Source organism: Betta splendens, chromosome 21 (assembly GCF_900634795.4).
Source record: "Betta splendens chromosome 21, fBetSpl5.4, whole genome shotgun sequence".
Taxonomy (NCBI): Eukaryota; Metazoa; Chordata; class Actinopteri; order Anabantiformes; family Osphronemidae; genus Betta; species Betta splendens.
Window position 1 is genome coordinate 13,588,421 of NC_040899.1, and position 15,863 is coordinate 13,604,283.

Here is a 15,863-nt window from a genome sequence, read left to right on the forward strand (position 1 = left end):
ACTTCTTATTGGAAGGAAAGCAAACCAATCAACCAAAACACAAAGCCGTGACCAACACCGAAGCAGGTAGATGCATTTAGGTGCTTGACAGTTGTTTTAATGCAGAATGTCCAATAGCAGCGTGCACCCAGAGAACACTAATAAATATTTAAATGCTTACTGTCAGTCTTGTGGCTCAACAGCTCGATACAGCGCGTACCTCCCCTTTAATTACTTCCAGCAGCTCTGCAGGCAGGTACACGTCACCACCACCAGGAAATCTCTGTGCTCCTTTTATTTTGAAAGGACAAAGAAATGTAGGCAAAGCATTTAAAAATGAGAAACTTATCGCTGGCATCCTTCATTTTGTCCTACCGTGCTGCACACACAGGAAGTTGGCCGCGGTGGAAAGTTTGACGCGTCGGCTGCTGCAGATGCAAGGCAGATGGAAAGACAGGAATGATAACACGGCTCCGTCGAGGTTGACTCTGTTTGGAGCGAAGCGCTCAGCTTCGCCGTCATCTACAACCTGAGTATGATAAATGCGTATCAAGCTATTGTTATAAATGTGCCAGGACAAGTCAAGCCTGAACAGAATGTCTGTCCCTGTTTATCTTTTGGAGCTTTTTGGAGCTACTCTCCGCTTCTAATTGGACCCAACCGGAGGCTGATGCCAACCCATTACTGTCAGTGTAGTCCAAGCAGGGCCCTGAGGTAACACCCGCTGATTAAAGCTGCTCAGAAAGCAGCGAGCGCATTCTTTGAGCTGAGGTCTTCACCTTTGTTTTATCCGGCCTTCGATGCAACGAGCGCTAACAGGCCGACGCGCCACCGTAGCGTCTGGTGGGAATAGTTGTCCCTGTTCGTCTGCTGTCGTCCGAGACGTCTAAGATGTGTCACTGTAGTTGGTTACCATCACTTCAATGCATCATTGCTGTAAGAAGGACCCCAGGATTAGAAGCATGCATTTTTCATCACATGGATGTAAATGAGTCTTCATTCTTCACCAAGCTTCAATTCCAGCGTCTAGGATTCAGCTGACGTTCATGAAAGCCCTCTCGTGGCCTCTTCCTTCCTCGTTACCTGCTCATCCAGGTACTTTGAGTTTGAGATAAGGCGGCTGGAGCCCACGCGATTGTCCTCCAGGTTAGTTTCACAGCCCACTTGCACTGAATAGACTTGCTGCTTGGACAAAGGAAGGAGGAGGAGGAGGAGGAGACGTGGAAGTCCCAGCTCCTTGGAAATGGTCCCATCAACGTCACGCACACAGTGACCACGTGATGCCAAAATATCATTATACAAAACAAAACAAAGTTACAGCTGAGAACCCTTTAAAACACAAAAATAAACAAGTGCAGCGCCACAACATTGTTAATATGCATATGACAAAAACTAAAACTTTATCTGCCCTCAGTCTCTTTCTAGAAACTTGAACATCAGCAGCTCGAGATAATCCGCTTCCAATGAATATGCATGTGTTCTGTTTAGTGGGTTTGGGCTTTAGTCAGTCTACCTGCCGACGCCAGTGAAACCCCGCAGGGCGGCTGTAGCTGTTTATCCCTCCGCTCCGTCTGTGGCTCATTATTAATATTACAGTCTACAGAGTGGCAGCAACTTTGCGTAGCCGCAGACACACAGACGCGAACACTGCCGCCTCAATTTCATTTGCTGTGTAAACAAGTTCCCTCTCGCCATGAATTACTGGAGTATTTTTAAATCCATTTATAAAACAATATTATCATTCTACGATCCTAATTAAGGTCTCCATTCGTCCTTGTCTTTTTCAGACCCCGGGCTCTAAGTTTAAAAATAGCCCTGTTTTCTTGGAGCTGTTTCTTTCTTTCCCCCCTGTGATTATTGGAGAGAATTCTGGTGGTTCAGTCATGCGTGTCTGTCAGCCGTCTGTAATAATTTAAAAAGCCCTTTGTGGGTGAGCCTACGCTGGGCTCTGTGCAGACCCAGGCCAGAACGATCCGGCGGGCGCAGCAGCGTGTAAAGTTAAGCTCCCCTTCGCCGGACCCCTGCGATTAAGCGGCTGATTATGCTGTGATTAGAAACTGATTGCCATATGTTTTAATAGCTCTATGGGCCGAATAACATGAGCTTGGATTGTGACCACAGTGCTGCGCGCTCAACAACAATAATTGGAATGTTTGTCTCCGTTCCATCAGCTTGGCTTGGTTTTCAATTCAAGTCCGATCTGTTACTGTTGGTGTTTGTGACAGAGCAGGACGGTTTGTGATAGCGTGAACAGAAGATCATTGCAATTACTATGTATTTGGTTCTCCATTGCACTCAGCCTTTATTTAATGCTATATACTTTCATAAAAGCAGTTGCTGATTAATCTTTATTAGGAATAAAAATAACAAAACGAAAATGGTGGCGTAAAATCTAACAGCCCCCTCTGTTCTTTCATTATTTATTTATTTTTATTTACAAGTGAATCCCAAGTGGAGCATTCGGGGAAAATAGATTTACCCATGGGACAGTGAATGATATTAGAAGCATGGACTTGAGTTTGAAAGTCTCTTGTTCCAACCATTCCACAATTTGTAGCAACTGGATCATTTGCCATTAAACAATATAGTGCCAACCTAGTTGGGGACAAACATAAGTTATAATAGTTCAGTCTTTCACTAGAGGTTTATTATGTAGTATATGGATATAAAACAATACACCTGCAATGTCAGGCTGTGAATTCATTTCAATTAACTTCCCTTTAGGTCAGTCCAGTCCATATGGCGCCAATTCAGAACAGGGATTTTTCAAGGCACTTTACAAGGAAAGATTTAAAACTCTAAACAACTAAACCCAATAGATCCCACATAATGCAAGATACAGATTAGTTTACATACGACTACATTTTGACAGCAACAGTGGAGAGGAGAAACTGTCCAACGAGGAAGAAACCTCCAGCAGAACCAGGTTTAATGTGGGCGATCGTCATCCTCGACCGGTTGGGGTGAGGAGAGAGAGAGAGAGAAAGAACTACTGGACAGAATGAAACAAGGTTAGTTAAACATGATGGGAGGCTACTGGATAGAAGACAAAAGGGGATCTTGGTGTATAAAATGAATTCCCCAGCAGTGTGTCTATTACAGCTAAGAGATGGTTCCTGTGACTAGCAATCATTGCCAATGAGCTAAACCATCTCTAACTATTTGACTGACTGCAGTGTGTTGGACAGAAGCATAAGCAGGTCATCGTCTCTAAATAATTGTGCCTAATGGTTTAAATAACTAAACTCCAGCGTCTGAGCTAGTTTATCCATCTGGATGAGATTTATTGGAACAAACATGGCAAATATTTACACACACGTACACACTCACTCTCACAAATCGTGACTGAGCGTCTCCTACACAAACACACCGTGTGTAGAAAGAGTCACAAAGGCTAATTTAAACTTTGGGATAAACAGTATATACAAAAGCCGTCAAACACAGCAGTATGTGTGCGTGCAGGAGGGAGGTATGCACACACAAAGACACATGTGAGGATCACACACACACACACACACACACACACACACACACACACACACACACACACACACACACACACTCCAAGCTCCATCTGTTTGCATCCTGATAGTGTGTGATTTGAAACAGGAGAAAAAAGTATGCATGCGTGTGTGTGTGTGTGTGTGTGTGTGTGCGTGCGTGCGTGTTTCAATCCACCATCTCTGCGAAAACTATTTTATCACTTTTGCTCTGATGTGCGAGATGAAAAAAAAAAACGACAGACGCACACTGTGCACTAACTCAAATGTTCAGTCGCTGGCAGATAGCGAGGGACGCAGGAGGTTAGCAGAATAACAAAGTCAAAGGAGGAGGAGACAGACACTGATGTGCTCAGTGGTGACAGTGTGGCCTGTTTTCTGGATTGCTTTAGTTGCACATGGAGGAATCTCCTGCTTTCGTCCTGTGAAGTGATTTTTTTTTGTCGAGCCAGCGAGGCGCAAAGATTCTTAACAAGAAATGCAAAATGACAAAATCCTGAGCCCTGATCCAGTTTGAGGTGAGGATGTGCAGTATGTGCTAATTAGAACCTGAGAGTGTGAACTTGGTGGGGCCAGTGTGATTTGGCCCAGGTCAGTGTTGGTCGCTGTGGTGTATGAACAGCCTTAACAGGGAGCAGCTCCCAGTTGACTGACAGGTGCTGGATATGTAACATCACCCCCCATAATTCACATCAGTGTAGTAGCAATTACTTGAAATAATAATTTCCTGTATAATTGTCTCCTTTTCATGCTGTATAACATCTCCCTACTGTATAAGGCTTTGGGTATTGAGATGAGATGTTTTCCAGGTTCTATGGCAGAAACCCAAACAATAGATGAAACATCTCCACTTTGACCCCGCCTCTTTTCTTTCCATAAGGCATTTTTCCAGGTATGTCTTTCCAGGTCTGGTTCTGTCAAGCTTTCTTAGATAGAAGCTTGAATCTTCATATTTTTGCATGTGATTGTATCTACAGTAGAACTCTGGCTTCTGTGTTATTCCATTAAAGCATTTTTCGCTTCTCAGGGATTCTTCTTCATCTATTCCGACTGATCATTTTATATGTTATCAGTTGTTTCAGTTTTTATAATGAACAGAGGTGTAATGACAAAGACTATTTATTGACCTTGATCTTTGATAAGAGTTACAGTTTGTTATTTAGTTTTTCTGCCTTATACGCTGTAAAATACATCCAGGCAAGCAACCACAATGAACCATGAACATGAAATATTAGTATCTTAGTGGCGACTGCTGACCTCATATTCTTCAACAGGGGGTTTCGAAGCAAATATGCACCATGGGTTTATTTACACGTACGTTGTGTCTCTAGTGGCCACCAAACAAGTACAGAGCATCAACCTGAGCTCCTTTTGAAGGAACTACTGTAGACCCAGCCACTGGTTTAGAGATGAGGATGACGCCTGGAGCAGGATGAAGACATAAGAAGCAGAGCCTGCAGAGAACGCAGCCTCTCCAAGGACAGATCACTTTCACCCGGGAGCATGTTAAAGGAAATTGTCTATCTGGAGTGCAGAAGACAGGAGCCTTAACACTTAGGTATAGAGGAAACCCAGACATGGATCAATATTTAACCTTTAATATTAGCGCATGCTAGAACATTACAGCTCCACACAGAAGATGGCCTCGTTCGAAGACAGCCTGAACTCACACCGTAGCCCGACCTCAGAGAAGCTCTCAAACAAAAGTGTAACTCAACTAAATATAAATTGGTTCTCAATAATAAATGAGTCAGAAGTCGTCCTGAGGACGCTATCACACGAGACACAAACAAGAGGTTTAGTGTTTACTTTGTGGCGCCACAGTTTCTGTCCATTTAAGCTAAAGCTCCAGGAGCAAGAGGGAGGGTTTGCTACTCGTATTATGCGAACTGTACATATCATATAACCTATTATTCATCCAAAGATTCATCCAAAGTTGATTTCTTTTATTTAGTATAGATTATTTTTTGGCTTGTCAGTAAAGTGGGGGAAAGTATGAACGCACCTCCTGCTCAGTAGATAAAACTGACTGTTGACGTGCATGTGTTTATTTACCTTTGGCGGTTTTTCCCTTTACATGAGGCTTTAACCTTTTAAAATAAAAAGCCCTTCTGCAGAAGGTCAGTCTGTTGTTGGGACGCCAGTGTAAACAGCTGCTAATACTTTGTCTAAATAACATGACACAACGCAGTAAACGCTCACTTCTGTCCCGAGGTTTACAGCTAAATGGCAAATCTGGCGTGGACACGTCAACCAATGCTGGACAAACAAAGCATCTAAAGCAAAAAGCATCTATGACGCAGACTTCTGAGTAGAATGAAGTGGACACTTGTCTGTGGTCATGTGTTCGGGATGGATCAGGTCACAGCGGTTTTATGCCCAGAACAGCACATAAAAGATACTAGGGTGATTAAAAGTTAAGAGATATTATTAGAACTGAGTTTAAAGTACTTCCCGCACCAGGAGCAGGAGCCTGTGGAAGCGGTTTAATTGACCACGACCTCGGCTGCGGGAGGCGAACCAGCCTGCATCACCTCCGTCTCAGTAGCTGGTGACTCATAAATACCCCCAGAAGCCTTATTGCTCATTAGACCAGTGGCAGGTCTCAGGACTGGTTTGTAAAGCTTCAAGGAAACAGCAGAAGAAGAACTAGAAGCGGGCGGACGCGCCCTCGCTGACGGCTACGCTGTTAACGTCCTCATGATCACAGGCTGCACAGAATGAACGACACAGCCAACGTTCTTCACCGCGGAGACCATGTTGGATATTAAAGCAGTTTACATGAACGATGAGTAAGCAGTCATGTAATGTGATAAATACAGCTGAAACCCATAGAGAGTTAATGCTTTAACAGGGTTACAGAGTATTTCAATAATAAAACCTTTGATAAATCTACATATTAATCATAAAGAGTGACCAGCTGCCTTTGGCTTATATTTTTATGTCATAATGTCTTATATTTTGCTGTATGTGACCTTCCTGTGTGAAGGCCTTTACGTGAATCATAGATCATTACTTCAATTAATGCCCTGTGGCCTCAATGATCAACACCCTTCAGTGAATAAAGGCATTTGGGTCAATGTGTGGAATACATGAAAGAGCGTGGTGCGGATGAGAGGTTTGACGCAGGACAAATTATTAGCAGTAGCACCTGAGCATCCTTAACGAGGTTCGCGTTGCTATGACAACCGTGCTGGCGAACAGTGGAGGAGAGGAGGGACCGTGAACAGATGACGGGATGTGCACGTATGATCGCAGACGATCCAAACCCTAACTGATTGCTGCAGAGATATGTGGTGGCAGACGCAGAAAGGTCAAAGGTCAGCGTTTAAGCCCTGCTTCCTCCTGTTTCTGTCCCGCAGGCTCTACGGCGAGCTGACCAACTGCACGTACCTCGTGGCGACGAAGATGGACTGCTTCTGGCCCAACAGGCTGGTGGACGAGTTCTTCATCCGGGTCCACAGACACTACTTCCGCGACTGCTCCCTGTCCGGGCGGCTGCTCAGGGACCCTCCCAACCGCATCCTGGGCCCCTTCATCGTGGTGCCCATCCTCGTCACCCTGCTGATGACGGCGCTGGTGGTGTGGCGGAGCAAGCGCAGCGAGGGGATCGTGTAGCGGAGCCGGGTCACGAGGCTCGTTGGGAGGAACCGTTTCTGTCCTTTTCCACGCTCTGTGACCAAAGGAGCTCATTTCCTGAGTGTTAGTGTTTGGGGGAGAGGTTCTAATACAAGCAGAACTGCTCTGTTCGATACCTGGAGGACAAGTGAGTGATATAAATGATGAGCAGAAGGACGCTGGACTGCTCACCTGAGCTGCAGACATTTAAGGACCATAGGGGAGTTTGAGCTTAATGCTTCTATATTTACGGTGCAGTGATTTTCAGCTAAATAAGGAAATAAATCATCATCTATTCATCACCAGAACTCGATTCATGCACCCTGGGAGATCAGGGTGTGTCTATAATACACTGTAAATATACACAGTATGTACAAAATGCAGTAAGCACAGTGATCTGTCAGTGGATTGTCAGATGTCCTTTGCACTACAATCAGGCCAACACTTGATAGCTCACGAATTCAATTTTCTTCTCCAGTGTAAAGTCTTTAGTTCCGGTGTGATTCAAAGATCTCCGATTTAACCGTGTGTGTTTATTTACATTTTAATTAAAAGCTGCATCGCTGACGAGGCTTTACAGGGAAAAGGCTCAGCCTCCGTACGTCACCCTCACGAGACGCGGCCGCAGAGAACGAGGGAAGCGGCGGCGGCGAGCGTCACCGGAGCCGCGGCGCTGCACGCGGGCGGACACGCGTGACGGACGCGCGGAGGGGGAGGCTGAGGGGTCGAGGCCCCAATTTAGAGCGTCTGCGCCGGTGTTTGTTACTGCGCTCTTTACGATGCGTGTCACCAAGGAAACCGAAATGAGGACGCAGCCGTGGAGCCGCTCGACAGCGAGAGATTTGAAGCCAACGCACGCTTCAAAGTCTGGAAACTGCAGTCAATTAACCAAAAAGGCGCAGATTGTTTTTATTTTATCTTCTTTGCTGTTTGATTTGCACTGATTGGCATTTAGTCATATACAGTATGTAAAAAGAGACACCAATCACGAGTCTAATCTAAAAAGAAGGATGAAAGTATTTACGCAAAATTGAATAAAGGTTCACTAACACACAAACACACAAACACACAAACACGGAACGGTCCTGGTCCTGAAGCCGCTGTGTGTTGGACCTCGGGATTCTATTGATATGTGATCTCACAGCGTGGTAAACTGCGCCATGTGACCTGTTCATACCTCATTGATATTTTTGAATCCTCGCCTTCCTTTATAGATTCATTGACCTGTAACCTGCCTGTCAGCAAAACACACACGGAAACGCGCCCACGCGTCCTCGCCACGTGATCTCACTTTGTTCTTTGTGCCAAAAGCTTCTGGAAAATGGAGGAGAACGTTTGCTATGAAGTGTTGTTTTTGTTTGTTTGTTTGTTTGTTTGTTTGCTTTCTCGGTGGCATGGCCTTTAATTTAAAATCATTAAACACTGTAACCATTAAAGGAAACTCAAAGAAACAGAGATGTGGTTCATGCTTCAGTCAGAGTCAGGCTGTTTGTATACGCTGATCATCCAATTCAAGTCCCTGCGTCAGTTGCTTAAAGTGAGAAATATATACTAATAACTGATATATTTAGTGAAGCATAAATAAAGATTGAGACAAATATTTTGCTGGAAACTGCAATAGGTTTGTGCATCTCAACAGATGAGGTCCTCGAAGTTGTTACATAATATTTTAGAGTGTGATTAAAAAAAATTGAGAAAAGGCAGTTTAAAGAAAAAACGATTACACGGAACCAATTCAAGTGTGACGTCATCACCCGAGACAAATTCAAATCTAAGGTGGAGTCATTTAAAACAAGCTACTGATGAATCCTGGTCAGTCCAGGCGTTTAGGCATATCTGCACAGTGCACGGGCTAAATAATGAATTATTGAACGTGTGTGGTTATGCAAGGCCCGTCAGACTCGGCCTATTCATATTTTATCGCTCTGGGATTCTGGGAAGTCTCGGGACACGTGTTCACGCAGTCGGGCGTCACTGCAGCCGAGTCCGAGTCACAGTCTGGCACTTTGTGGACGGGTCGATCGGGGCAGACGTGGCCTCGCAAGGATTTATGTGAGAGAGGAGGGAACTTCAAGCAGTGGATTAAATACGGCGTAACGCTGCACTACCTGCACGGAGCGTTAACGAGCGCCTTGTTTCAACCCACCGGAGACAATCGCGCTCATCGCACAATCACATTTAACAGCACGGCGTTTCAGACTCAGGTGATTTCAGGGGCTTCAGATGACGGCTGCGCTGCTGTTCGTTTGTCGACTTTTCGTTCATTTGTCGATTTCTCATTCGTTACACATTGTTTGTTTGCTGTGCCAAAAGAGAGTGAATTTACACTCCTTGAAGTCATTTTCCCACACTGGCATCTAAATTCCTCCTGAACCACGTCTGTACATGTAAATGTTTAACCCAAGAGTGTGACTTTATGTTGAGGATTTAATGCACAAAGCATCTCACAGTGTCTGTGCCCCACTCTCACCTTTTGACTTATAAATAAAAGATGCTTTCAGTCCTCTTTGATTATTGAAAAAAAAAAAAAAACGTAAATAACAAATTTATGATCCAGTGCTGCAAAAGCTGCTGAATAAGTGAAGTAAGTATAACATTATATACCTGAAACAATATTTGAGACCAGCAGCCATAACCTTTTCCACCTACACTAACTCAGCCTATTAAAACGTTGACGCTCCCTGATGAATAATTTATGGAGGAGAAAGGCAACCTGAGGAAATTCAGACGCTGAAGCCACATGCGACTGTGAAGTGAGGGCAGCAGCTACAGTGACAGAAGCACCAAGCTGTAATAACTATGTAATAACCAAGGACAAGGCGTGGGAGGAGGTCAAAGGGCTCCAGCTGTAAAAGTCCTGAATACTTGCCCCAAGTAAAACAAGCAAAAGCTCTCAATTTATTAAATCTTAATATTAAATAGTGTTGAATATTGTAGTGGAACTAGAATACTGTAGGTGACATGACTAAGTCTAATTACTCATCACATGTAACAGATGTCGTTTTTATTCCAGACTGAATGAATGAATAATATTTAAAAAGTTAACAAAACGTTTCTGTGATTATTGATAAGCTTCAGGGGTCTCTCTCTCTCTCTCTCACACACACACACACACACACACACACACACACACACACACACACACGCACACACACTTGAAGCTTTATTTCAAGCCTGTTCACTTTCAAGAGCTGAATGATGTCTCATGTAAAATACGAGCAGAGACTGGTTTTCCATCCAACACCTTTGCACCGGGGGGAAACTGTGTTCCCGCGAAAAACAGCAGCTGGTTCAAAGTGTGACTCTGAGCTGGTGAAAGTCATTACTGCAGCTTCAGGATTGGCTGTCGCTGCCCCCGAAGGAGCCGGGACCTGTGTGAACACGTGGGTGCAGACAGATGCTGAGCCGCAGCGTCCAGGACGGATGTGACCCTCACTGGGATTGAACCAGTTCTGTCTTCAATCCACCTGAAACGCACCTCGACTCTCATGTCCCAGCTGTGATTAAAAAAAAGGCAGATTTCATCATGTCAGAGTGGGGAGAGTAAATAAAGGCTCCCGTTTGGAGAGACACGTGACCTCCTCGACCTTCACCACAACAAAGGGAGCGGAGCGACGCGATGAACGTTCGCTCGCTCTCGGTGCGTTTGAAATTCAGGCCGTGTTTGCTCTTTGTAAAGTGATCTGAAGACGCTCCCCGTCCAAACCTTCCGGGTAATACTGCATGCTGCCTTTACATTCCCACCAAACCCGGCTGCCTCGACTTCTTCCTCCGAGCGCTGCTGCGGCTGCTGTGAAGAGACGGGTCTCTGATCACGCCTCGTGATCCGGTTTTGTCCGACTTCTGAGAAACATCTGCAGCATCAGACGTGACGTTGGAGCACCTGCGCGTTCGGATCCCCCTCCGACGTCCATTAACTGCTCATTTAGTAACAAACCAGTTGTTACGCATTAATATTATTATTAATAACATCCCCCGAGTGTGTTTAGCAAAGCGTTTAATTTCCCCCCAGAACATTAGCTCCACTGATCACAGAACCAGGAGCGCGTTGGCAGGAGACACTTGAGACGACTTCGCCTTCTGAAACTAATTAGCGGGCGAAATATGCTCCAAACGAACTCGCGAGCTGCTTATGAGGTCAGTGGTGTAGGACGCAACTGTCAGCAGATACTGTACGCAGCGACGTCTCAGTAGAGGCTTCGCTGATAAACAGAGAGAACTTGGTACAATATTTGGACGTTTTAGTTTGAATGCCTATGAGCGTTTTTAACCAACACGCGTGCTGGGCTGTTGTTTTATGCCTCTGTCCCATCGTTGTTATAAAGTTTCCATTTATTAATATATATAATATATATTATATATTTATATTAAAACTGATGCAGAAATAAACCCTTTGACATTTTCGCATATTGGATCATGCAGTATATTGTTCATTTCAAATAAATGGAGGCCGTAAGTGGGTTTTATGACCCATCCCACAGTTCAGGCCTGAGGGGGGGATTCACGGATGTGTTACATCCGTGAATCAGTCATTTCACAACTCCGTCTGATTGACTGGGCCACGGCACGAGTTACGTCGTCAGAACCGATCCATATGTCGTTGATTCCAATTATCTGATCCGCTCTTACATGGGCTCACTGCTTTCACTGAATGCTCTACTCTGTCCTGAAGAAATAGGTGAATAAAATACTGTTGCTGTTTCTACAGAGAATAAGGACTCATTTGACTTTCCTTCATTTCATTCATCATCAGTCAGGAGCTGCTCCCACTGAGCTGCTCCTCGTGTCCCCACTGGTTCAGACAGATGCCATAATGTCATTCACAGATGTCGCCTGTGAACATTCATACATGTTATTTTCAGCGCGTCCGAATTCAATTCCTCCCGCTCCCATGTGGCTCCGTGTATTTCTGTCTTGTTAATAATTTCCCAACAGAATCTCAAACAACATTCAGCCTGCCAACGAGGTCCCATACAAGATTTGGGCCCCAAAAAGTAGGTAGTGTGGTGACAGACACACTCGCAAACACTGTGTGAGGAGGCGTCATAATGCAGATGGGTTGTGGTTGTATCCGTTCATGTTCTTGATTACTGTAAGAAGTTCCATCAGCCCAGTCTCACGCTCTGCTCCCCGGCCTACAGGAGTCTGTCTCTGGAGATTGACAGAGAGGCTGGGAATTGGAGGGAGGAGGGGGGGAGGGGGGAGATCATGGAGATTTGATTGACTTGGAAGTAGGAAAAAACAGTGAGTGTAAACTGTGCTGATGCAAAGCTGCAGACGGGCTCCATCAGAACCGAACCTCACCACGAGCAGCGAGGGAACAGCTGCAGCAGCTGTTAAAGTCTACTGGGCTCACTAGAACCAACCAATCATGGGACCCAAATGCACTGACCCAAGACAGTTGAATAAACAGTTTAAACGCTTTCAACGCACCAGGCAGGACAAAGAAAGCGGAAGTTAAGATCGCCGCAAACCAGGACAAAACTCTGACCAGATACATAAACGAAGGGCAACGGGGGTCATGACTCTAAACAGACGGCCATAAACTCAACAACAGGACAAGAGGATATTTTTAAAATGTTCCACACAAAGATATTTAAGGAATCTATTTCATGACACTTTTTCGACCATTTGGTTGGAAATTTAAATGCTGCCTCACATACAGTATTATGATACAGTATGAATATTGCACATGTGGGCCCTTTGGACCACTGCGTGAGATCTGCAGGTCAATCAAGGCGTGAGTGTAGGATGCGGCTCACAACAACATGCACGTTAAAACGCTGCATCTCCACAATTGCTTCACTGATGTTGTTTGGTTAATTTCTGTGTCACTGCTCAACCGGTGACTGTTCGACTGTGCGTCTGAGAGCAGGAACCAGGAGGACGGAAGCGTCGCCACGCATGCAGAGAATTGAGTGCAGAAACAAATCAAACCTGTCCCGTGGTCGGTTCCACCTCGGAGGGTTTGGACTCACTAACTCGGTGCCGGGAACCCCAACGGTTTCTGTGGAGTCTGTACCTCAGAAGCAGCAAAGCAGATTCAGCAGCAGACAAACGGACAGGCTTCGTCTGATTCTCCCATATGAATGAGTGATCAGGGCTCCGACTACAAGGCCAGAGTCAAACGCTAATTTCTAAATTGCGTGTTTATCCGGCGTTAATGTTGTTCCGCTTCAACCAAACAATAAAACGGAAGATGGAGCTTTATTTAATTACAGCCATGCATTCGCCGTGTCTGCTTCTGTTTAAGTTGGCATGACTAAATGTATTACACTGTTTGCAGCCTGCCAGGCTAATCTCACAGTACAACGAAACGCCTCCCACGACTGGAAGCGCGTGGGCAGCGTTTCGACGCGGAACAAGGGGGAACGGAGGAGCATCTGCTGAAACACGCCCACCGTGGGAGAGACGGCGTGAGGCCGCGTACGTCTGCACGGGCACAAGGGCACGCGGGCAGGTGCGTTCAAATACAAGAAAAACCAAGGAGGAATATTGTTGCATCCTGCGTTTCCACTATAAATCTGTTTCATTGTTTGTTCCACTAATGCAGTTTATCCCTATGTTTAAAGTCAGATTACAGATTTACTGGTCTTTAATCTGACGCTGTTATTCGCATCACTTTCTACCTCGTGGACTCACTGGGAGCAGCGTCGGGCAGTTGGCTGAGATGAAGTGAGCACTCGCTACGTGACGGGAGAGTCCGAAGGAGCAGGAGGAGACCTCAGCAGCCGGCACCGAGTCAGAACAGCAAATACACAAAGAGGAAAACAAAGACACATTTATATCTGCTCACATATTGAGTTTAGTGCTGGCAGAAAAAAGCCATCGGGACAAGAAGGAATCCATGGAATTGAAGTGCAGTATGCGTTAAGTTATTGTTATAAGCTTTCATACGTTCCACAGCTCATGTTTTCTGCATTCAGCTATTCATTATTTTTGCATTCAACCTTATGACTGTTCAATGACAAAGATCCTTTTGTGCTGTACAGTACATACATGCAATGCATATGTATGGATATGATAATAAACCTGTAGTCACAAAAAAGCCCAACCTGTCCTTCTTTTTCACATTCACACTCTATATAATTAATCTTTTCTGCTGTACATTCTGCTTTGGTGGGCAGATGTATATTTGCAGGAGAGGATGAGGAAATAGAAGTTGAAATGTCAGCAGAATGTGAGAAGGTGAGTGCGAGCAGCTAATGATCCCTCTGAGATGGTGTTTCGATTCGCGGTGCACTTCATAAAGAAAGACAAGCACATGCACACAGAGAATTGCTCTGAGGTAACTATTGACCTTACACCAGCCTGCAACACACATTTAATTAAGTCAGATGAAGCTGGTGACTAACACGGATGACTTTCTGTTATTGTCTTTACACCTACACTACAGATCTGAGAACTGAATTACTGGGTTTGATATAATGAGCAGTAAAATGAAGAGACACAGGCTCTGATCTTTCAAACTGACCAAGGAGAAGTCATTGTGTAAACTTGGATTAGATGGAGGATATATTGTAAAAATAATCCAACTACTAACTTCATTACTGCATTATATTTGATTATATTAGTTGGTTGCACAGGGAAAATACATCGCCCTAGTATAATTTAGATGAATAACACAAATATAGTGTAACAAACCATGCATCCACTCAAAACAGCAAACATCAGCAATGAGAATGTGTGTGAGGGAATATAAGACCTTAATCACAGGGATTTGGTGCCACCACATCTGCTAACAAGGCCTTACTATAAGCTGCTATTAAAGTAGTATCAAACAAAGAGCAGTAAACAGGTAATAACAAATAAACTATACAGTAGTTCTCTCACTACATTATATTTGGCCCAGATCAACAAGTGGAAGTGTCCTCAACAGATCTAATATGTTTTGAGGTAAAAATGCTTAATCAGTCCTGCACTGTGGGCCAATTTGTGTAATAAATGACCAGTCATTTTTCCCATAACGTTCCTTCAGGTGTCCTGTCAACAGCCCCTCCGTGGGGGACGCGACTCATTACTCTGTCAACCTCTCAGTGGTTGTTAATGAATGAGGTAACATGCGCTTTAAGTCAATCAAGGCTGTTTAAAGGGGACTTTATTAGACGCGTCACAGCTCAGGAAGGTGCTGGGGACAAGAACAGCCACGCCACGCTGGCGAAGACCCATTATTTATATCATGCAGCCGTCTCATTACCTGGTGGTGGCTGTCAGCTGTCACTGTACACACACAGACACACGGGACATCCAGAAGATGCTGTAGCCAAAGGGGAAGTGTACAGTACGATTGTGTTTCCTCCACAGCAGGCGCAGGGACAGGATGTGTGGGTGAGTGGCACATGACGACATTGTGTGTGTCTCTGCCACCAACAAGTAAAATATGGGAATTCACTGACAGCTGTTCCACTGACTTTAAAACCACACACACACACACACACACACACACACACACACACACACACATTTATTTCAGTAAATAAATAAAATGGACGTCAGGACAATGTCAAATTAAAACAAGCAAAAACACTGCCGATACACAAATCTGCAGAGTTTGTTGCAGAGTTTGTTGGAAGCTTCGTCTGTTTTGCTTATAATCTTTGTGTGTGCAGTGGTGGAAAGGACTCGTGTTGCTGATGGAAAAACAAAGATTACTGATAAAGACGACTGAAATGTCAAATCCAGCAGCAGAAGACGCAAATGTAGTGAAGGGACTCAGTCGAATATTGCCTGTAAATAGAACAAATAAGGTAAAACAGGTAAAGATAT

General features: G+C 44.7%; 1 protein-coding gene across 1 annotated transcript in view; it reads left to right on the forward strand.

The window, feature by feature from the left end:
* Positions 1-9,642, forward strand: part of ramp1 (receptor activity modifying protein 1) — a 32,000-nt gene extending 22,358 nt beyond the window's left edge. Inside the window, exon 3 of the mRNA XM_029137165.3 lies at positions 6,842-9,642. Within this exon, the coding sequence (XP_028992998.1) occupies positions 6,842-7,097 (256 nt within the window). The 3' untranslated portion in view covers positions 7,098-9,642. The remainder of the gene's footprint in view (positions 1-6,841) is intronic.
* Positions 9,643-15,863: the final 6,221 nt, after the last annotated feature.